The following is a 23,403-nucleotide window of genomic DNA, read 5'->3' as shown; positions in this document are numbered from 1 at the left end:
TCCTTGTAAACAGGGCTCATTAAAACAAAGAAGAGTGTGTTAGAAAGGTAAATTTATTGTAACATGGAGACATTTGTTGGGCTGGAGGTATGCAAACTGAGAGGCAGTGATAGTTATCGCTCTGAATGTGCTTTGTGGTTGGGTCTGCTTTGAGTTATCGCTGAGAGTTTAGGAGCAAGTCAAGTCAGCAGTTATGTAGACGACTGGTGGGAATGGCTTTTAACATATTCTGTGGGGTTAGGAAGTCATGGATATTATTAAGATGATGAAAGCGACCAACAGTGCCTAACATTAAGTCTTAAATTCATTTTAAGCATGTAGCCTGAAATATAAAATTATTTGTAATACCACATAATTAATATTTATAATATTATGCTATCTAATCTGTGTGGGCATTAAAAGACACAAGACAACCAGCGACATCCAAACAGGTTATGGACAGTGTAAGAAACTCTGTGGCTATTGAGTTTTTATGTTGAACTGCACCGCAGAGTGGAATGGCCAGTGAGAGGGAAGACTGGACCTGAGATGACCAGCAACAGGAAATGTTCTGGATTTACATACAAACGACACCACAGAGACCATCCTGTAAGAAAAGCCATTTACCCTTTGTTTCCTGTAGATCCGACAAAGCCTTCTACATAAGTGAATTATGGTCAAGTCTTTTTTTCAAGTTTCATATGTTATACCAACGATTGTAACCATTTTCCATGCACGGACATTCACATAATATACCGTATTTAGACTGTGGGGAATCTACAGACTCTTCTAACTACAAGGCTAAACTGGACATGATCGGCTATGTTTGAAGTTAAGGGATAGTTCTGACCTAACCCTTTAAAACACCAATGTCACAATAACACAAACTAGGTGTTCTGCGAGGTGAAATTACTGGAGGAGTCTGGTGGCTTTGAACAGAGCATAGATTGATACAATGGCTTCAGTTCCCAGCTGAAAAGGGCTGTCTGACGGCAAAGTACAGCGGGAAAATTGGACCTTTCTTGAGCTGGCTAAAATACGTTTTGCTGCTGCATTACTTGGCTTCTGGTTTGCTACTCCTGCTTGCTTCTCCAAACTGGGGCGCATTTACAACTGAGACTTAATTTCCACCGGTGATAACATTTGAATCACATACGTCGCTTATAGGCTATTTTTCCCCCCTTTTTTTACTACATGAAGGAAATGCACACATTTAAAACACTACCACTATATGGTGAATGACCAAAAGTCTTATATATTAAAAAAAAATGTAACTTGTTCAGAGTGCTTCGTTGAATATGGGTCATGGCCTGTTGTTACTAATGGTGTTAAAGCTGCAAGATTCGGGTGCCATCTGGTTACACATTTCCTGCCAATTCACATCAGCACTGCATTCTTCAATCTCCACAGTTTGTTCTGTTCATGTTTGTTCACAGCATGATGGGCCAGCAAGCCAAAAGCTGCTTGGCCCACAGAGAAAACACCTGCCCCTTAAGGCCCATAACTGCAAAGATACTTCACACAAACACACAGAAACACACATGTGTACTTCTATATTTGGGAGGATGTTCTTTGTCCAACAGCGCATACATTACAAACTCCTTCTGCTAAAATTCAAAGCTCTTCATAACCCACCCCCTATATCTCTCTACTATGCTACATTCTTATTTCCCACCCTGTTCACTCTGTTCCTCATCTGCCGCCTTGCTTTCCAACCCTTCATTCTCACTTACCTCAATGGGTGCTCAGGCTTTTAGCTGTTCAGCACCTCGACTCTGGAACTCATCCCACTACAAATACGCACTCTGGACTCCACTGACACCTTAATGTCTCACCTCAAAACACACCTTTTGAAATTGTCCTACTCTGTATGAGTCGCTGCCCCCCATAACCGTTTTATCCTTCTTATTTATTTATCTAGCGACTCTGTTTCTTTTCTTTGTATATGTGTATGTAATTATATGTGATATTGTATTTATTGTCTGCTTTGTTTCTGTTTCAACATGTAAGGTGACCTTGGGTGCTTGAAAGGCGCCAACAAATAAAATGTATTATTATTATTATTATTATGAAAGTAAATCCACTCCCTTAACATAATCTCCACTGCATGCCTAACATTGGTCCTTAGACCAGTCTGACACCATTTCTAATCACTAAACTCTCTAAGAAGTGGGGTGAGGGTTCAAAATATCCTAATGTTGAAGGATCTTTTCTCATCTGTTTATCCTTGTAGATGAGATACTAGATACTATCTCCTCATGAGCATGCACTATAACACACCACCACAATGACAAATACAATCACAAATGAACACAGACAGTTTCACAGGTAAATGCATACCCCAGACACAGAGGATTACCTCGATATAAACATGCAAGCGTACACATGACCAAGCCCATTCAAGTTTCAACCCAAGCCATCATTTAGTCTCTCAGACATCATAACATTAAGGCAGCTATTATGGAGTGTATCGCTACATATACCGTGTGTAAGACAGGTTCACATGCTCCTTTAGAAGTTCTGTTCATTTGTGCTTCTGAGTGACACTTGAAAGAAATTCTCAACAAGTTGAGGGCTTCTGTGTTTGCAGCTTAGTGACACTTGGCAGGTTCAGAGAAGTTGAAATATGAGCCAGGTCACGATGTCACTGAGAGTAGCAGCATATTGTTTTCAAGACTCTACAGATGGCTTTGGAAGGAAAGCTTACTGCTGTGGCCTCTACTAAAATGTGCATGTGCATGTGACTGATGACAATGATAAAACTTTTCTGAGGCCCATAAAGTTGGATAAAGAGGCGGATGACATGTAAGGGGACACTACAAAGAAGTCAGCCCCTCAGCTGCCTGCTCATTGCAATTCCACGGGAAGCATCTCCAACTACTCCCACAGAAAGCTTCTTGAAGCATCAGTGATCAGAAACACAGAGCCTTAGAAGCCTGAGGGGAAGGGAGTTAACTGAATTTCTGGAAGCCAGATGTGTGTTGAATACTATAGATTGCGGTCCGGCGCCATGAAGTGTTTAAGCGTAATTTCTACATATTAATGACTTCGGGGAATTCCAAACAGTTTGCCTCATCAAAATGTCTGAGAAACAGTTTGATATGACACTCAGCATCAGCAACTAGGGACAGACATCAGCATCCCATACACTTCTGATGTTTCATACTTGCATTACAGAAACTCACATAAGAAGAAAACACTAGAGCTGTTACAAGCGTAAAATTAATCTTTTCTAATTCTCTATCCTGCTAAATTCAGAGCTGCCTTTTTCATTTGTTTTCATTTGCCACTAATTTGTTGCTGGATCAAAGGCGAACAAGGCTTGCCTTCCTCCTTTGGGAGTGGTGCAGGATTGGCAAGGAGACTGGATCAAACAGGACACAGTAAGGGGGCTGTATGCACGATTTCTCCTCTGTCAGAGAACCAGTCAAGGATGAGGCAGGGCATAAGCAAGAGGAGAACGATGTGAAAGAAGAGATAGGGCACATGAAAGAAAAACAAACACTCCATATTCACAGGAACAGAAAAAGAAGGAAAGGAACAACTGAACAAAACTGTTGAGGCAAAGAAAAGAACAGATGATTTGGACGTGTGCAAGAATCTCTCACTTCCTGTCAGCAAACATGACTACAAAGTGTTCTCTCATCTCTCTTAAACACACACAGAAAGCATATGGGAAAACATTCTGGCACTGTAATACACACATGCACAGACTCACAGACACATACGCATTAACAACCAAATGCACTAAGGCCGCCATATCAGCAGCACCATATGTCCATTGCACTTTAAAATCATTTCAGCCTCTCACTTCACAGGCCCTCATTAGAGAGCAGTGGACACCACAGCCGCTGTGTCACTTGAATATGATTCTGTCAGTTGGCTCACTTCCTCCTGCCATTGCTTCATGTCAGCTAATGAATTCCTACAAATCCTGCCAGCCAGAAAGTGGGTGCATGTTGAAGGCCACGAGAATGAGATCTCTTTAAGCACTTCTGGTGACCACAGGGTTAACTCCTTCTGTTGAGGCATGTCGCTCCATCAGGGAGTCTCTAAACCGCAGCACCTGCAAGGAAATAGTCTGCTGCCAGTTGAGGATACTCAGGATATGGCAACAGGGCACGGAGGTCTGTGTGGGTGACAGATAGCACTGGGCCAAATGATATACAGTATGTATGCACAAGCTGGTTGTTACTGGCTATCTTAAGAACAAGGAAGTCTTAAAATGGGTGCAGCATTTGCTGAACAAGCCTGAAAGTACAACAAATTGGAACACCAGAGAGACACAGCTGTTTGGAACCAGGCCCTCTTCTTACAGGTGGATTATTGAAAAAAAGAAGCTACAAGACATAGTGCGCCTTAAAGGGAGGCTACGCCCATTTTCAAGAATCATACAGTATAAGACGCTCCAAAAATCTTGGTAAACATATACAACTATCTCCCAAATCGAAAAAAACTAGAGTGCTAAAACACACAGTTTGTGATGTCATCAAGTATAAAAAGTGTGGAATTGCCCCACTGATGATGAAATGGGAAAGTTGTTGTTATAGATGACACTGAGAGCACCTGAGAGTCGCAGTATAAGGGTACATTTTTTGTTTCAACAGAATAAAGTTAATTTGGGTTGGAAAAAAAGGAAGCAGTCCACAAAATCATGTCATCAACTTTATACTTGATGGCAGCACAAGTTTGAGACTTGCTGCTCTGATTTGCGGCTCTGATTTGTTCACAAATATTGATTGAACTCTCCTAGGCCATGAAAATAACATACTGGGATTCTTAATATAGGTGGTGTTCCCCTATAAGTGTGTGTAAATATGACCTGAGGTAGTAGCCTGCATTAAAACATGTAAAATATTTAAGAGTGACAGAAACATCATAACTTGGCCAGTAAGAGTGTTAGTGCTAAGCGCCTTCACTTAAGACCTATGTGAGCAGAGGGCACATTAAACAGATCCATGACAGGAATTTTAATCTACTCTGTTCGGTCAGTGTTCAGCCATTCACCTCTTTCTCAAGCCAACGTTAAACCTTTTCACAGTAAACCGACGCTGGTCACAAGCAAACTCGAACATGACATCATACATCTCCTGAGGTCTCTGCAAGTCTTACAGCTCACCTGACGCAGGGCACTGAAATTCAAAATCTTGTTCAAATTAAATGCAAGCTGAAACGGGAAACGATGAATGAGTCCAACGTACATATTTTATATGTGTGCACTAACAAAAATAACGTTTGCGCAATTTATTGCATTTGCACGGTTCTGAAGGATCCACAGTGAACCTTTAACAGGAAATATTTTGCGCCAATAGCTTTGTTGGCTGGGGATCAAGTGATGAATGAAGGCTGCTGAAAAAAGTCACAGGAACTTAACAGAGGACAGTGTGTCATTCATGTTCAACTAGATACTTTACCGGCTTGTGTCGTCGCTACGTGAAGCAGGATAAAAACAAAAAGCGGTATTCTCCTGCGCGACCTGGTCCTTATTAAACGATCCATCTTTCCAAGCGGATACCCCCCTCTGCCTCCGCCACCAGAAACTTTACACTGAAGTTATTTTTGCAGGGAATCAGCAGCCATGCGGGGAGAAAGGGAGACAAGCCAGTCTGTAGTTCCACTTGCTTGATTGTTGGAGAAGTTTTGTTGTGGTGACTCCCGTCAGTTTCGCTCTGCCCCCTCTCATTCAATTTCTCCCTCTCGCCATCACTCCCTCCCTCCGCTCTCCTCCTCCTCCGCCTCTTCCCTCCCATAGAGGACGGCAGAAAACTTCATCCTAAATCATGTTTATTACTAGCGATCATTTGTGAGGTCTATCTTCCTAAAGGCGGTCATTACCTACAGAAGTGATGTAGGGCACAACCTCGACAGATGATTTTTGAAGATAGCCGCAGGCTTTATTATCTACACAGACTACAACAGGGGGCACCTGAATGAAGGATAGGCTATAATATATGATCCCAGAGTAGCTCAGGGATGCAACTAACTATTATTTTCATTTTCGATTTATTTGCAGAGTATTTTCTCGATTAATCGATTGGGCGATAAAATGTCAAATATAATGAAAAATGTCCATCCCAGTTTCTCAAAGCCCAAAAGTATGTCTTTAAATAACTTGTTCTGTCAGTCCAAAACCCAAATATAATTAGTTTAATATTATATAGAACAGAGACAAACAGAACATCTTCCTATTTGAGAGGCTGAAAAACAGCCTTTTCTGCCTTTTTTGCATGAAAAGTTTCTCATTTATGCAAATATTTGAATACAGTGACATCATTAGGCTATATGAGGATGATGCAAAATGTTCAGGTATTTCATTAATCCCCACCTCACACTGAAGATCAGAGGTTTTGGCCACTAAATCATTTGTAGCTGGAGGATGTATCCAAGCTTTGAACTTCACTCACAGTACTAGCTGAATGCATCTCAACATTTCAACAACAACCCCAGGTCAGTTCATGGAGTCAGCATTTTGCAGACCAGTGCAGGTTATCTCCACCATCAGTTTATTCTCAGCCCAGCTTTGCTACAGCATTTCTGCAATGCTTGTTCAGGCTGGAGCCTTACCACAGCAGGCTGGAGGCTGAATCACCTCAGGTTATAGGTCGTGGACTGCTAGTTCAGGGGCGGGCACACCTGGATAAAACACATTATTTAAAATAATAAGCTGTGTTATTGTACACCCCCTAATGTGAATGGTCATCCCATCTTATGTAGCTCTTTAATGTTGGCAAAATCCACCAGACATTTTTCACAGAACTGAAACCACCCATGTTGTGATTGTGTCAGTGTTTCTCCATTTGAATGGACATGGGAGTTAGTTATATCCATTAATGGGGGCACTACTGACAGGAATGAGCTAAATGTATTGGTTTTAATTGACAAGTTACCATACCTTCTAATACTGCCGGGGACATCTGTCCCATCATCTGCTCCATCATCTGCCAAAACGTAAGCCTTAACAGTGTTGATTACCTGTACAGCCTGCCAGAAGCCTAATTATTCTAGGAAGTCTGTGGTATTCAGTTGAGACATGCTCTTAGATAAGACTTTTGAAGACCTTGTCTAATTGGAAAATTACCAAAGATAACATCTACAGTCCAAGCTACAACAGGCCTTTGTAAAGTAACTGGGAGTTACTCTAAATCCTAGAGAACATTGAGAAAATAGGAAGCCAAACCATAATTTCTCAAGGCAGAAGATTCTCAAACCACAGAGAGAAGAAGAAACACACCCATTTTAGAGTCTGTATAACAATTCTCTCTTTTATCCAAAGATGCTGTTCCATATTATTCCCAGACAAACTCTACTTACTTAGCTGCAAATTATTAAACATCATTGCCATCAGTTATTATGTAAATCCAAAACATATCATGCTTCTTCATGGTGAATAAATAATTTGCTTCAGTAACATCTAAAAATATTGGGACCCTCTAGGAAAATGAAAGATAATCTTCAGACAGTAAATTGTCAGAGCACAAGTTGAAGGGGTGATTAGAAAGAGCATAAAAAGCCAGGGGAGTGAGAGATAGAAGGAGAAGCACCCAGATAACTGGGCAGATTGTGGTTGATCTGGTAGATAAACAACGGACCCCCTGACCTCCCACCGTCTCCCTTCTCAGTACCAGCTTAGCCTGCCTGAGTCAGGGCCACATTCCTAACAGCTTTTAGCAGATAGTTACTAAGAGTCCAGTGGGTAGTCTGAGCTTTGGGTGAGAAATATTTCCAGAGCATGTGCTGTGTACCTTTGTCCAACTATGGGACGATTTACAGATAATCCTTCTTTAAAACAAACAATAAAACAACAAAAAACTTCCTAATGTACATTTTTCTAAATCAAGAAGTAAACCTGACATTAACTTCCTCCAGACTTCGGCTTTCCACATGACTGGCATTGATTGAGCTGAACATACACATAAATTAATACACATGACGTGACCGTAACATGCAGGAAAATTCCAATTAAAATCAGAGTCGATCCATTTGTCTCATGCCAGTAGTTTGTCAACTTTCATTAACCAAGAGGGTTTCATAAATCAGACTGACGATGATAAATGTAAGGTAAACAGATGATCCTTTTTCAAGTTGATGTAAACACATAAATGCTGCTTAACGGTGCTCAACATGGCAAATGAAGTCTGTTCATGCTGTGATTTCTTTATCCTGATTAGGAATCGGCAGAAACCGAGTGAGCAACTGTCTTTTGTAGCTACACACTTACAAATCAGGTGTAAACTCAGATACTGAAGTATACTCCATATGTGTTTTGACATGTATTTACGGATGAAGTTTGGCAGGAGATGAATCTATCACAGATTTTTGTAAAAGGAAAAAAAGCTTGAGGATGTGTCTCTGCATTTCCCCCTATTTTAGTAATATAATTACATAAATTATGCCTCCAGTATCAAAGTTTGACGTTTAGCCCACACATGTGGTATGGTGTTACAAATTGGAAGTATCTCTCTCTCCCTCTACAGGTCATTCTGTGCTGATAAATGATGGTGCACTTTTGTTATCATTAAATCACTGAGAGGGTGGAAGGTGAAGTGAGGTAATCTGTCATTGCCACATTCTAGGCCCTCTGAGATAAAGTGAAACCGTATTAATCCTCAAGCGGAGCTGATGAGCGTTTAGGATTAGAGACCCTTCACTTGAGTCTGCCTCCGGTCTACTTCTTGTGTCAAAGAACATGCCAGAACAGGACAACAGGCCAACTGTCAAGAAAAATATGCATGCAAAACTGCAAAGGAAGAGGCAGCTGACTCTTCCAGCTTGCCTAAATTGATTTATGTATGTTTAAACATACCCTTTTCCTGTGAAGTCATTATGACATAACCATAGAAATCATTTCAAATCTTACACCATTGCTCCCTAATGGGCTTGTGATGTAGTTGCATTGTGTGATAAACAGTTATTGCTTTCTGTCATTGTGATATAATGAGTATTTAAAGGGGACATATGCTCATATAGGTTCATAATCTTTTGGGTTTCAACTACAACGTTTACATGCTTTATGTTTTTTTTCATACATATAACAATGGAAAGTAATGTGCAGTAATTTGAGCATTTTCCACATATTTATTTTATGTGGATTCCACGTATTATAAGAAGGAGACGTAGTATAAGACAGCAAATCTCCACTTAACTAGGTAGGTTGGGGAGGTGGAAGGGTCCCCTAACACAGGACTTTCACCCAGGCGAGTTGCTGTTCTTCTTACTTGCACTTAATTTCACCATTTATAGCAGGATTATGAATGAGCCTCGGGTAACAACTACATTTATTTTCTTCTGCACATGGAAACAGCCAACATCTGTATGCAATACATATCACAGGGAAGAAAATCTATGTGTTCTCAGTACCAGTGGTGAAATATATGTTTTTATGTCGAATTGTGTGAAACGTGGGATTCGTCAGTGACTTCAAAACAAGAAAAAACTCTGACAGCCTTAACTGATCACGAATACAAGTATAAAGGCGATAAAACACAGGCTCTGAACAAATGCACATTTTGCTTGTGGGGGGCATGTAGGTTAATCTGTCAGAGGCTGGTAAAACCCTTGATTTATGAAAGCACCTCAAGAGAAATGTGATTGTGCCACCCATTGACTGACTGACTGAATGACTGACTGACTGACTGATGATGATAGTATCTCAATATATCAGAAAGCATGTGTTCTTACATAAGAGCTTACAGCTGGTTTTACCTGCCTGCGGTACAAGGGGGCAGAGTGAGCACATCAGACAGGATAAGATTGGCAGCTTGGTATTTAATCACCACTGTACCTCCCTCAACCAATGATGGTATTTGGAATTTTGAAAAAGAGCAGTGGGGATTGGATGTCGAGCTGTGTTTTCAGACATATTACTCCATTTAGTCAATTGCTTAACCCTGCTGTTGAGTTGCCAAACCAGGGATGTGACCGCGAGAAAGTGTGTGGAAATTTTCCCTTTTGCCACTAAGGGGAACTGCCAGTCTGGTGATAATTATAATATTGAGAGATGACGGGAGACTAAACTAATTAACATCAAAGGACCATGTCTGTTAAATTAATTGCTCAAACAAACAGACTAAATAAACTCAACCAGCAACCACACTCTACAGTGTACCCTCCTCCTCTTCACTGTTAGTTTACTGCACAAAACACCATGATTTTGTTTTGATCTTTAAACAGCAATTAGGTTCAAAACTGGTATTGGCTGGTATTTGGCTGATGCCAAATATGACTTACACACACATTTCTTTGACCTTTCCTTCTGTGTGGAAGACATTTACATTTCAGTTCCACCAGTCCCGATAACACCAGTTTTCTTGCTCATTTTGATGATGATGAGTTTTGTACCTCAAAATCTTAGCCCTAATACTTCAACTATAACATTGTTGAGTCTGATCTAAATTTCACTGTTTGAGTAATGCGTATCAAGAGACTGTACACATGATGTATTATGATGAGCTGTACCTCTATGAATGTTTCTAAGAATGCTAACTGGTGCTCAGAAATACCACATTATGATCTTCAGAGTGTCCCTCTCTGTGGAGTGTCCATTGTGTGTGGTCAGCAGCTGCTGCAACTGTTTTAACTCTCCTCTTTTGGTGTAGCTTGTGGGCACCTCTTTTATCACTCTCTCTCTCTCTCTCTCAATTAACTGTGATCTATGTCTGCCGCAGAAAACTCTTTCCCAGCTCACTCCTTTCTAAGTCTTTGCACCCATTCTTTTCCTGTTTTTAAGTCTTCCTCCCACCCACCGACCCCCAGCTACTCTTTCCCTTTCGTCCCTTTTATTCTCATGAAGTTTGCATTCCACACCTCCTCTGCAGACTGCACACAAAAGAGCAGAAAGCGCCACTCCTGACCCGTGGCAAACATTCCAGTCCTCTAGGCCATTTCACACAGCCAGAGTCCCTTATCCTTCCAGTAGCATCAGCTGGATTATGTCTCTTATTCAATGCGACTGCGGCCGCAAAGCCAAAACCAGGAAGAGTCAGGGTAATGTACTTGCTATATGATGAGGAATACTACCGTAGTAATTATTTGTAAAATAATAATAACCATGCATAAAAATGTGTGTTATATGAGTATAAAAAATATTTCAAATGCAGTTTATTCATTTTTATTAAACAAATGCACACACAGTTCATGCACACTGATAGAACAACATCACTATCTAATCACACAGTCCTTTAATTTTGATGAAGACAGACTTTGGATTTATAAAGTCAGCTGGGAGACCAGTGGAAGTTCCAGGAGCATCTGCTCATGTATCCTTAAAGCCTGTCCACAGGAAATTGACTATTAAGCCATAAAAGTAGGGTAAGAAGAGATGAGGTTGTCCTTTTCTATGACTTGGACTTCGATAAAGAGGTCACAGATGGATGATTTGGGCTCAGGGCACAGCTGGAATAGGCTCAGAGGTGTCAGAGGGAACAGGTGAAAACTCTGCCGACAGATGTTAGGAAAAAATGATTTCTATACTTTAGGTACAGAGGTGCAGTAGAGAAAGTGGAGATGGGAAGGTTTGAGGTGAAAAAGGGAGGAGGGTTTACAACAAGACATTGAAAGCAGAGAAAGCACGTGGAAAAGCATGTATGGGCTGGTGTTATCCCCTCCTCTTTGTCTCTTTCCTCACTCATTCTGTGTCTTAGTGCCTCAGAATTCCACAGCAATAGCTTGGAGGCTGGTAGACGCCATTGGTTCTTCCTCATCTCCATCCACACCTGTCCACTTTCTCTGGAGGCACAAGAGAAAGCATGCCAGAAAGAGCCCTGACCTCACTTCAGTGGCTCACTTCGGCCCTTTTAGCACCGGTTTTAACTGATTTAATGATTTTGAAGCAAAATAGCCTTAGGGTAGTTTTGTTGTTTTTTAATTACTGGTTCAGTGTTGGTGGGTTCGGTCTGGGTCAAACATTCATGGTCATTTTCTGTCTCTGTTCCTGTTCATTACATTTGCTCAGATCACCACCTACTTATCTGTTCTAAAAGTGCAAAAGTGGATTTTTGTACTCACTTTAAAAGTGAACAGGCTAAAATGGGCTATTATTTGTTGCTATTCTATTGCTATTCCATCGGTTTTGCATTTATATTCAGTTGTAGGTTGTTCTAAGATTGTCAGCCAAATGCCTAAAATCTGAAGCCGCATTAATATATAAACCAAATGTCACTGCAGTGCATTTTGTTTTACACACTGCCAGCTTGGATTTAAAGCTGCATTATCTGACAATGCAAATTATACTTTTATTGTCTCATTGGGAACTTCTGCTTTCTGGTGAGAGAAATGGGTCATAGCTTAGGGATGTTCTCAATAAGCGGACATCGACTTTGGGAGACAGCAAGAGGAAATTGGGTCTGAATTCTATGTAAGCTGACAGTCTACTCTCTGTTGTCAGCATAACAGACAGTTTGTCACAAGCAGTGACGAATGAAGATTCTTTCATTATGTATTCTTATATGTTGAGTTATATACGCAAGAACATGCCTGAGGTTGATTTTTTTCACGGCAAGCCTAAACCTGTCTTAGCACCATGCGTCTGCTGGTTACTGGCTGACCCTTAATGGATCAGGCCAGGACTCCACTCATTGTTAAAATATGTCTTCCCTTTGGGAGAATCCCTTCAAAGTTGTGGCGGAAATGAATAGCTGCTCTTGACGATGGATGTAGTAACCTCAGTTTACCCTCAAAGGAAATAAACTAGAGAACTCCCTGTCCTCTCCCACTGTCCCCTCTGCTGGTCTCTGTGAGTGAGCGAGTGTCCTCTGCTTTCACCTAATCTCTTGTCTTGTCTTCATAGTGACCTTATTGCTTCACACTGCGTTAACATGTTAAAATAGAAATGAGGTTAAAGGGGTTAACCAGGGGGGAGGATTAAAACAGGGGGACCTATAGTCATCATTGTGTGCTGGCAATATGTTTTAAAAGGCAGAAATGAAAGAGATTAGACCCAAACTCATTTCACCTGTGTGGAGCCACATATATTAGATGATTTAGCCTATTATATTATGTGTTATCCTCCTGAGAAGAATCATAATAATCCCAGTTTAATCCAGTTCTTAAAAACAGAATGTCTTAATTATTACAATCTATTATAAATGCATTACATGCAACATACTTTAAAGTTGTAAGTGTTTATACTTATTATTTTTTGAAATGTGGGAAGCAGCACTTGTGTTTGAAATGTCCATCATGTAAAGTTGGCAAGGCCATTAAAAAATAGAAGCATAAACAAATCACTCACTCACTAATCACTCCTGATTGCTCTTTGGACCATCCACTCATCCCTGCAGTTTGCATGTGGTTGCATCACATCTAGCAACAGGCCCAAACATGGCAGACTGACTTTTGCACTATGGCCGTTCATCAGAGGAAAGGGGGAAAAAACAAGTCTGGTTTGAGATCTTATCAGAGGAACTTTGACTCCTAACAACATCCATCAAGAATAGGAGTCACCATCACAGAGCCTCACTGATGGCATCATTGTCAAACCAAACTGAGACAGCTGATAACCAAGCTGACCATTGTAATATAAACTCATCATATTTAGTCAACAAATGGATTACAGTGATGAAATTAGCATTACTTTTTGATGAGGTATTATGAATTCAGAAAGCACGAGTGCTTCTTAAGTGTGCTGCTCGTTTCCTTACCACCAGATGGCAGTGCAATGCAGCGCATTAGGTTACTATAAACATAACTTTCCATGAGATAGACTAGTTTAACTAATAAATCATCTACAGCCGAACAACAAGATCTGTGTTCAAGTATAACGTGGACAACAGCACAGGGCACAATAATAATAACATTAACAATAATAATAATAATAATATTAATTGTATTTGTTGTGAAATTATACACAGCCTAAATCTTCAATATCGCATTTAAAATATTGTGTTAAATTGTAATTAGCAGGTTTGATTTCATCTAATTTAATTATAAAAGATTCAATAAAAGTTTAAAAAAAATAAAAAATAAATAAAAAGTTTGTTGGCTATAAACCATTAAATATAGTAGTAGTAGTGAAGCAGAAATACAATCAAGTACGAACACAACTGCTCTGACTGTATGCATGAGTTATTTGTTGTGGGGGTCACCAGCTCAGAAATCAAATAAGCACTTCCCCCTCTACAACACGCACGTGCGCGCAAGCACGGCCACACACATTTTAAAGGATTTAACTTCATTTTCGAGGCAGGCGGCACCTATCAAGATTTAAAACCCTGTCTGCAAGGGGTGTTTGCGTTGCCACGTCTTTTTTTTGGTTACTGATTTTATCGAACATGTGACTGAATTAGAAGCTCACATGGCTGCGGTGGCTGCATGATCCGCTTTATTTTTTTAAAGTCCGGTGATCGGTAGCTCCCTCGGCAGCGACCATCCAGAGCGGAGGACCGCTGAAAAACACAGCTCCTACTCGGACAAATCATGGCGAACAGTGGGCAGAAAGTTGTGCTGATCACCGGCTGCTCCTCCGGCATCGGGTTACGAATCGCCGTCACGCTGGCCAAAGATGAAAAGAAGCGTTACCATGGTAAATGCGCTTTCTTCTACATTGTTTCTTTGATCGGACCTATTTGTAGCATGCCTAAAAAAAGTGTGGTTCGCTTGAAATCCTATTCCGTGTTTACTTCCCCCTCTGCACCAACCCTCCTTTACGCACAAAGTTCGGTTGAGTTTCATGCGCAACTCTCACTCTTAACGCAAATAAGTGAATTGGTGTAGTGTCCACTGAGATAGCTAACCCTAGTGATATCGGATCCATATCCTTTTGTAAGGACTGGGATTCAGTCGCCCCTGTGGTTCAACAATTATCATCTGAAAGCGCAGTTTCCAGGGTAGGGCTCTGCAAGGATGCCGCTTTCCATGCGGAATCATAAAAGGAGTCTTGTCAGTTCTCTTTCAAGTGACTTCTCCGGCACAAAGCCCCCTTTTATCGCAGTGAATTGTAGACCGCCTGCTCCGGTTTAGTGCCGTGTCTAATGTGCCTTTAGTCCCCTCACTGGAGCGAGTGTTGAAAGGGGGACAAAGTTTGAGACCTGTACAAGCGAGGGTTCACTCTAAAGCAAGGGCCTTGTTTGAAGACTTCATTGGTGCACAGTGGAGTTGGGGTGTCCCACTTTGACATTGTCAGTGTGCGCGTCTCCTCTCCTGTTTCCCAGCCACGCCACTGTAGGAATTGGAGATCCAAAACCTTTCCGTGTCACGGAGCCTCAGACAGAATTAAATTAGACTACCTTCCTGCCCCCCCGCGCCGCCCCCTCCCCCTCCCCCTTGGTAAGAGTTTGCCTTTAAGACCCCCCCTTTTGTTAGCTGTGACTTTATGCAGACAGACGTAATTGGCTCAGCCTACAGTCATGATTTCAGCAGTCATCTTATACAGTATCTAATTAAAGTCATTTTAACCAAGTTGTCACTGTGCAAGTGTTAGTGAAAGTTTTCTTTGGGGGGCCATCAGGATCATCAGATGGGATGTATTACTGTGAAAAAGATGAGCAAAACAAAAGTGATTAACTGCTACCATAACAGACTGTTTTTCACGTTTTTCACCAATGTGACCCGCTTTCAATAAGGCCACCCTTGAGCAAGGGAACTGTCCTTTTACCAGGGTCTTTAGGAAATCCAACAGAGATTAAATATTGCATTGTGCATAAAGTAATAATTAGCTGCAGTAACATGCACCAAATTCGAAGAACCCCCCCCCCCAAAAAAAAAGAGTGTGCAATGCAATGTGGTTCTTTCAAGAATGTTTAAGCAGCCCAAGAGTAATTCCTGCAGGAGCCAGAGGAACAATGGTTCTCTTGTTCACTTCTCTACCAATACGTAAATCTCTTTGTTGTTTCTTAGACACACACAGTTCTCAGATCATAAGATTAGACTTAATTAGACTTCATGAGACGTCATTAATAGAGAGTGTGTATTCGACTACTTGCAAACCAAGTTACACAGCAATATTCTAAAAGAAATGGCTTAGTTTTATTACTATACATGATGACATGTAACATAAAGAACCTCTACAGCACAGCAATTTGTATTTTAATCTTACTCAACCAATCCTGTCTCTGTCCAGACAAGAATCAGGTGAGGGTTTGCCTTTATCTGTCAAGGCCAACAGGTAGATTCAGATTAATGTGTGGAGAAGAGCTTGTTTACTCCCACTGATTGCCATTGTGCAACAGCACTGTTTCTCATTTTTCTGCTAGATAACATCATTCTGCAAAGTGTTAGTGTAACACACAACATGGAGGAAGCCATGAAAGCCAAGTCGACAGTGTGCTGATAGCTGCTGTCACTGGTCACAATAGATTCCTGTGCTGTATGTAGGTTAATGTTGCCCAGCGTGTAAAGTTCTTAGCAAATCAATTCTGTGGCCTGTAAACTGACAGGCGTGTCCATCGCAAGGAACTCTGACCTGCACGACTGACTCTGTCACAACTGTGTGTGTGTGTGTGTGTGTGTGTGTGTGTGTGTGTGTGTGTGTGTGTGTGTGTGTGTGTGTGTGTGTGTGTGTGTGTGTGTGTGTGTGTGTGTGTGTGTGTGTGTGCGTGTGTGCGTGTGTGCGTGTGTGCGTGTGTGTGTGTGTTAAGGAAGACATTTAGTGGTGGCCTCACAGATCAGAGGTTTCACAGTGCTGTATGTCATGTAAGTGAGACAGTGGGTCAAAGGTTGTTTTCTTCTCTTTTAACTAAGGATATACTGTAATTAATCATGATTTTCTCAATGATTTTTTAGGACAAAAAGGGACTTTAGGGCCACAACTCATGGTTGTTTGTATTATCAATCAATCTGCTGATTCTTTTCTAGATTAACTCACTCTCTTTTGGTCTATGAAATGTCAGAAAATAATCAAAAATGCCCATCCCTGTAGATGATGTCTATAAATGTCTTGTTTGGTCCAACCTAAACTCTAAAACCAAAAGATGTTCAGTTGAATGTAATACAAAGCAGAAAAAGGGGGAATGTCTATATTTGAGAGGTGGAACACAGCATTTTCTGCCTTTTTTGCATGGAAAATGGCTAATAATATGTCATTAAAATAGTTGGTGGTTATTTTTCTGTCGACTGACTGATCAATTAGTTGATGAATTGTTGAAGCTCTCGTAGACTAAAAAATGTTCTTAATACTGATTATTTGGAATGCTCCATGCACTCTTAAGCATTTCTTTGTGGTTCCAAGTTGTGTTACTGTATGATCTCAAAGAACCATTTTCTGACATCAAAAAGACTATTTTTGTAAAGTTTGAAGCCACATCATGCAAGTAAAACAATATTTTGCACTCCTCTGTCTATCCCTATCAGTCATTGCCACCATGCGTGACCTGAAGAAGAAGGACAAGCTAGTGGAGGCGGCAGGAGATGCATATGGCAAGACCTTGATGTTGCTTCCGCTGGACGTGTGCAGTGACGAGTCAGTCAAGCAGTGCATCATCAATGTCAAGGACCGCCATATTGATATCCTGAGTGAGTGGGACAACACATGCCATTTGACTCTTTCCCTAGCTTTGGATTACACTTGATGCATCCCCTGTATGAGGATAAACATATGTGTGTTTTGTTTCTGTGATCTATCTTAGAACAGTTGATAATTTAAGTATGTAATCTCAATGTACTATATGACCTTCAGTTTCTTATGTGTGTAGGAATGATTACCAAATGAAAAGAACGTAAACCTTCAACTTTCCTGCAATAGTAGCCCGTTTTCAACACAAACAGTCATGTCGTATCACGCAATAACACTAAATCTCTAACAGGCTTGTCAAGTGGAAAAGCAAACTGTCACAGTACAGCGTTATTACTGTTCTAATATCTCAACTTTAGGACAACGGCACTCAGTCTCTTGTAGTGCTGTCCTGCTTGGTTTTGCAGTTGACATAAAGAGTAGGTGGGGGGAGGAGATTGGGAGAGTCTTGAAATTCCAGTGGGCAGATAGATTCTGCACCAAAACAGATATGACCGCCATGCTGATATCCTGAGTGTGTGTGTGTGTGTGTGTGTGTGTGTGTGTGTGTGTGTGTGTGTGTGTGTGTGTGTGTGTGTGTGTGTGTGTGTGTTAGTGTGTGTGTGTGTGTGTGTGTGTGTCTGTCTATCTGTCTGTCTGTCTGTCTGTCTGTCTGTCTGTCTGTCTGTCTGTCTGTCTGTCTGTGTGTGTGTGTGTGTGTGTGTGTGTGTGTGTGTGTGTGTGTGTGTGTGTGTGTGTGTGTTAGTGTGTGTGTGTGTGTGTGTGTGTGTCTGTCTATCTGTCTGTCTGTCTGTCTGTCTGTCTGTCTGTCTGTCTGTCTGTCTGTGTGTGTGTGTGTGTGTGTGTGTGTGTGTGTGTGTGTGTGTGTGTGTGTGTGTGTGTGTGTGTGTGTGTGTGTGTGTGTGTGTGTGTGTGTGTGTGTGTGTGTGTGTGTGTGTGTGTGTGTGTGTGTGTGTGTGTGTGTGTGTGTGTGTGAAATATAGCTGACACTGTGTAAAAACCTGGAAGTCATTTTATGGCAATTTGGTCCATTGTGTGTTGCTAAATTAACAACTCTTGACAGGTCTTGGGTTTAAACCTTTAGTCTGGATAAATATTCTATTTATAAACCTGACTCAATCTTAATCTAAATCCAACATTTCATTCCCCTTCAACTCATTACTCAAGACCCAGAGGCCCTTTAACATGGACTGGTGTTACATCACACCTCTCTGTTGTTGTCACACACTGACATCTGGTGGCAATATTAGGAAATACCATCTGTCATCTATCAATGAGGGATCTATTCTTTCAGAAAGGCCAAATTAACAATGCAAACAATACAGATATCAGGTCATATTAAGTCAACAATATCTCAACTGTTTTTGATAATTGCAATGTTGGAGGGCCAAGCACTTTGTGAACTCGTCTTGTGTGTTTCCTGTCAGTCAACAACGCCGGTGTGGGCCTGCTGGGACCTGTGGAGAGCATCAGCATCGAGGAGATGAAAAGAGTATTTGAGACCAACTTCTTTGGTGTTGTTCGCATGATTAAAGAAGTGATGCCAGACATGAAGAAGAGGCGTTCAGGACACATCGTGGTCATGAGCAGTGTCATGGGCCTTCAGGGTACGTTTTGTGTATGTTTAATAATGAAAAAACAAAAAAAACAACTTGCAATCCAGTTAAGTCTGATCCTTGAACACAGGAAAAGATACTTACAAAAATACATGCTTTAAGTCTTTGCAGGCAGACACCACTTTAATAAATCATCAGACAAATCATACTCGCAATACTATTGATATAACTCATGTCTCATGACATAGTATTTAGCAAGACTAAGGCTTAGTTGAAAAGCATGAGAATTGAATAGTAAATGTCTGCAAGTTACAAGATTGACTAATGTTTTTATCTTGTTTTCCAATTTCATATTTTTGTATTTAAAGACTTTACTTGATTCTGTTTATTAGCTGTCTGCTTAGCAAAAGTCTGCTGATCTGACTTGGGTTGCAAATCATTTTTAGCATTTGTTGTAACTTGTTTGAAGTGCCAGATTGGTGGGGTTTACCAGAACAAGCTAAAGAATGACGAGACAAGTTATTAATCGCATGCAAGTTGGCTAAACTGGCTTACATACTCTGTCTGGAATTTAACCTGAGTATTTTAGGCCTTAATGAGAAACTGATGTTTGATGCAGGTCTGCTGTTAATTGAGTACATTTGATAATAAAATGCAGAGATGCTGTCCTTTATCGCTCCATTTTATTGATTTAGGAGTGGTGTTCAATGATGTCTACACTGCCTCTAAGTTTGCCATGGAAGGTTTCTGCGAGAGTATGGCAGTGCAACTGATGAAGTTCAATATCCGGTAGATTACCCTCTTTCCTCTGTTCTTCCTTCACATCTGTCTTTGCTTTGTACTGTACAAGCTCCATCATTGGCCCCTCTGCATCTGCCTCCCCACAGGTTGTCCATGATTGAGCCTGGCCCTGTGCACACCGAGTTTGAGACAAAGATGATGGAGGATGTAGCCAAGATGGAGTATCCAGGAGCAGATGCCGACACAGTTCGTTATTTTAAAGATGTTTACCTGCCATCATCCATAGATATATTTGAAGCCATGGGCCAGATGCCAGATGACATAGCCAAAGTAAGGGAACAGGTTTCAAACTCACATTTTACCAACCCATCTCAGGAAACAATGAAAGAAACAATGCGATCATAACTTTATTTTGCTCCTCATCTCTCCAGTGCACTAAAAAGGTTATTGAGTCAAGCAGCCCTCGCTTCAGGAATCTGACCAACAGCCTCTACACACCCATCGTGGCCTTAAAGTACGCAGATGAGACTGGCGGCCTGTCTGTCAACACCTTCTACAACCTACTCTTCAATTTCGGCCCTCTCATGCACATCACCATGAGCATCCTCAAGTGCCTGACATGCAGCTGCCTGCGTAGACGCACCGTCTCGCCTAACTGAAGAGGATGTCTGATCCTTCCTCTTCTCCCTTTCCCCCTCCAGTTTGTTGATCCCAAACCCAGTTCCTACTGCCTTTATCCTGAGGTTTTGGGCTAAGCAGGTAGACTAGAGCCAGTAACCCCGGAGAGAGGAGGTGCCTTTTAGTTCAAAGACACTACCATGATAAGCTTTGGCAGACAACATGCACAATTGCACAAGTTTATCACAGATATGTTGTATGCAGGATGACCTCATGTACTCTCTCTCTCTCTCTCTCTCTCTCTCTCTCTCTACACACACACACACACACACACACACACACACACACACACACACACACACACACACACACACACACATATACAGGTACACATGCAATCAATTGGATTACCGTACATACTATAAAGCTAAGGCCAAGCCTTAGTCAGATATCGCGTTGCTATATAGTGGTTCGATGTCTTGATCTTTTAAATGAGAACACACAGGACATGAGATATGAGCCCCATGAATAGCTAACAAAGAACAAAAAAATAACTCAATTCCAGAGAGAAACAATAAAATAGTAATAATAACAATGCTATAACTTGTAGCCTAGCTAACTATACAGTCCGGCTCCCCAGTTATAACAGGTATGACAGAGACAGAATATCTGCTTTTATTGTGTTGTGCCCTTTATTTCATGTTTCCTTAGCATAGTGTTCTCATGGTCATAACTGCTGTTAAATCATATTTTGAATCTTTTGATGAACTGAATGTTTTCAATGTTTGTGAATGGGTGGGTCAGATATTTTTAAGCTAGAATCTTGATTTAAAAATAAACAGAATTCTGATTTCCCCTCAATTATTTTATTTATTTATTTGGGTTTCTTTTCAATTACAGAATGTGACCACTTTTTCTAATATTTTTTCTTGATGCAAAATGATCTGCAAGGTTTGTCTGCAAGACTCTTTGGGTAGCAACAGGGGGCAGTATTTCACAGTGTTTTTCCCTGGCAGCCAACTTTTGGATTTCACAGGATCAGCAGCAGAGATCTGGATCTGTAGTATAAAGGAATTTGTGGCCCGAGATAGACAAATGCAATGTAATTAAGTCAAAATCTTGCATACACTAGCATTTTTTATGAACAGATTTGTTGCATACATTGGATTTGTAACTATATATGTTTCAATACAATAGTCAACATTAATCCATACTGATGATTTTAATGGTTAATTTGGAAGGATATTTATTCCTTAGTGGTAAGCATTATAGGTAGTTTTCATATAAATGTATCTCAGCTAACAGAGACTTTAAACTATCAGGACCATATTCAGGTGAAGACACATAATGCCTCTTGCAGAGCACGTACTTGTTTTTGCATATGCATTTTTTTGTGCATTTTTGTCTGTGCACATACGCACACATTAGCATGTGTTTGCATGCATGCGTGTGTGTGTGTGTGTGTGAAAGTGTTGTATGAGCATGTCTATGGGCCAAGTTAGTGATCTGTTGATGGATATAAAGAGGTCATGGCCTGTTCCCCATCAAAACCCCTCCCTTTAACCCCCACCTCTCTCACATGCACACACCCTGCTTTGTGCCGTGTGAGAGAATGTGACCTGGTTCCCATCCCTGAGGAGGGGTGAACCCTAATGACGGCCTCCTCAGACACATTGCGCAGCCCTGAGCCTCCCTCTCCAGCTGGCCCCCTCAACCCATAGGGCCAGGACCCCCTGGTCCACACTGGGAGAGGCCTGCGGTCTGGCCTGGATAGCCTAACCAGAATTTGTCCTGTCTGCGCACGCCCTGTCCCATCCCATCCTGCCATGCAGTGCCATATCCAGGCTGGTTACTCTCACAGACTGCATGGAGCTCATCATCAGAGGACAGTGCAACTGGTTGCAGACCTGTAGTTTCTGTGCAATGTACAATGAGTGCAGCGCCTCAGCTCTGTGTATGTGTCTTCATCAGAGGCGACAGCTCTGCACAATGGAACAAAGATGCTGTCAATCACAATCAAAGGGGTGTGTGTGCGGGGGGTGGAGGGGATGGGGGGCGGAGGTTGGGGGAGGAGTCTGTGTGTCTTGAATGTTCAGAGGGATGCCAAGACCCAATGTGGGACGCTGAAGGCTAAGGGCAGGGGGTAGGTGGGGGATATTGGGGCACCGAGGGGTGGGGGTGTGTTGCATTTTGGAAGATGAGAATTGGGGTGCCCAGGCCTGAATGGAAGACCTGTTTGCTAATTGAATGAACACTGAGTTACAGCAAAGTCTCATTAAACAAGAGGTCTTATCAAACCATTGTTATGTACCTTTGTTTCAAAATCAAGAACGTAATTGCAGTATAATGAGGGCAGCGTGACGTGGTTAGGTCTTCCCTTAATTGTTACCCTGTCACAATTACTGATTACCGCTAAACATACGTAGGCTCTCTCCTCATGCACCCTTGTTGTGTACTGACAAACAAGCCACTTGGAATTTTAGACATCGAACATGAGAAGAGAGAACGAAAGAAAGGGAACCTCAAGAGTTATCTTCGGCATGTTAGCAGGATACATTCTTTCAAATCTGTCTGTCTCTGTTGTTGGGTTATTGCTGGGTCAGCCGTTTTACCGTATCCTCCTTTCACTGTCATCATCACCAGAGAACCACACCTAAGTCTGAATCAGAGAGTGATGACATGAGAGTCAGAGATCAAAAACAAAAGGAAGCTGCAGATGTCAGGAAATTGTGAGAACTGAGTTGTGAATATGGGAATGAGAAAAGTGTAAAAGTAACAGAGGAAGCAAAAGAAAGAGAGAGAGGTCTGGGTGCTGTAGGATGCTGGCATCAAGTGGAGCTGATGTCTAGACATGGTGCTTCAGCCTGATCCCAGGTCAGGATGGATCAAAATTTGGCTGCACTTTTGTGTTTCTGTTATTACTTCCCCTGGTATCAAGGACCCTTTCTGAACAATTCTGAATAGCGCCACAGATGATGGAAAGCTGGGAAAAAAAGGTGGAGGTCAACCATCATTTGGCTGCATGTGACTGGAGATATAGCCACATGGGACATGTTACTACCCATA

General features: G+C 41.4%; 2 protein-coding genes across 3 annotated transcripts in view; one reads left to right on the top strand and one right to left on the bottom strand.

Annotated features, from left to right (window-relative positions):
• col5a3a (collagen, type V, alpha 3a) overlaps positions 1-5,596 on the bottom strand; it is a 52,719-nt gene extending 47,123 nt beyond the window's left edge. For both annotated transcript variants that reach the window (XM_083930694.1, XM_083930695.1), the window contains exon 1: positions 5,394-5,596. In XM_083930694.1, coding sequence (XP_083786820.1) covers positions 5,394-5,478 — 85 coding nt within the window. In that variant the 5' untranslated portion in view covers positions 5,479-5,596. The remainder of the gene's footprint in view (positions 1-5,393) is intronic.
• Positions 5,597-14,127: 8,531 nt separating this feature from the next.
• Positions 14,128-21,198, top strand: rdh8a (retinol dehydrogenase 8a). Its single transcript, XM_083931983.1, has 6 exons — positions 14,128-14,497; positions 17,263-17,424; positions 18,850-19,029; positions 19,674-19,767; positions 19,866-20,049; positions 20,151-21,198. Exons 1-6 carry the CDS (start codon positions 14,392-14,394, stop codon positions 20,376-20,378), a joined length of 954 nt encoding a protein of 317 aa, XP_083788109.1. The 5' UTR covers positions 14,128-14,391; the 3' UTR covers positions 20,379-21,198.
• The last annotated feature ends 2,205 nt before the right edge of the window (positions 21,199-23,403 follow it).

This window comes from Echiichthys vipera (genome assembly GCF_963691815.1).
Source record: "Echiichthys vipera genome assembly, chromosome: 17".
NCBI classification, from domain to species: Eukaryota; Metazoa; Chordata; class Actinopteri; order Perciformes; family Trachinidae; genus Echiichthys; species Echiichthys vipera.
This window is presented reverse-complemented; position numbering and strand designations above follow the sequence as displayed.

Bases quoted from the DNA above. Each gene is read 5' to 3' on its own strand.
- rdh8a (XM_083931983.1), top strand. From the start codon at position 14,392: ATGGCGAACAGTGGGCAGAAAGTTGTGCTGATCACCGGCTGCTCCTCC. The intron at 17,425-18,849 runs GTGAGTGGGACA...GTTTCCTGTCAG, and splicing joins CCGCCATATTGATATCCTGA to TCAACAACGCCGGTGTGGGC. The intron at 19,768-19,865 runs GTAGATTACCCT...GCCTCCCCACAG, and splicing joins CTGATGAAGTTCAATATCCG to GTTGTCCATGATTGAGCCTG.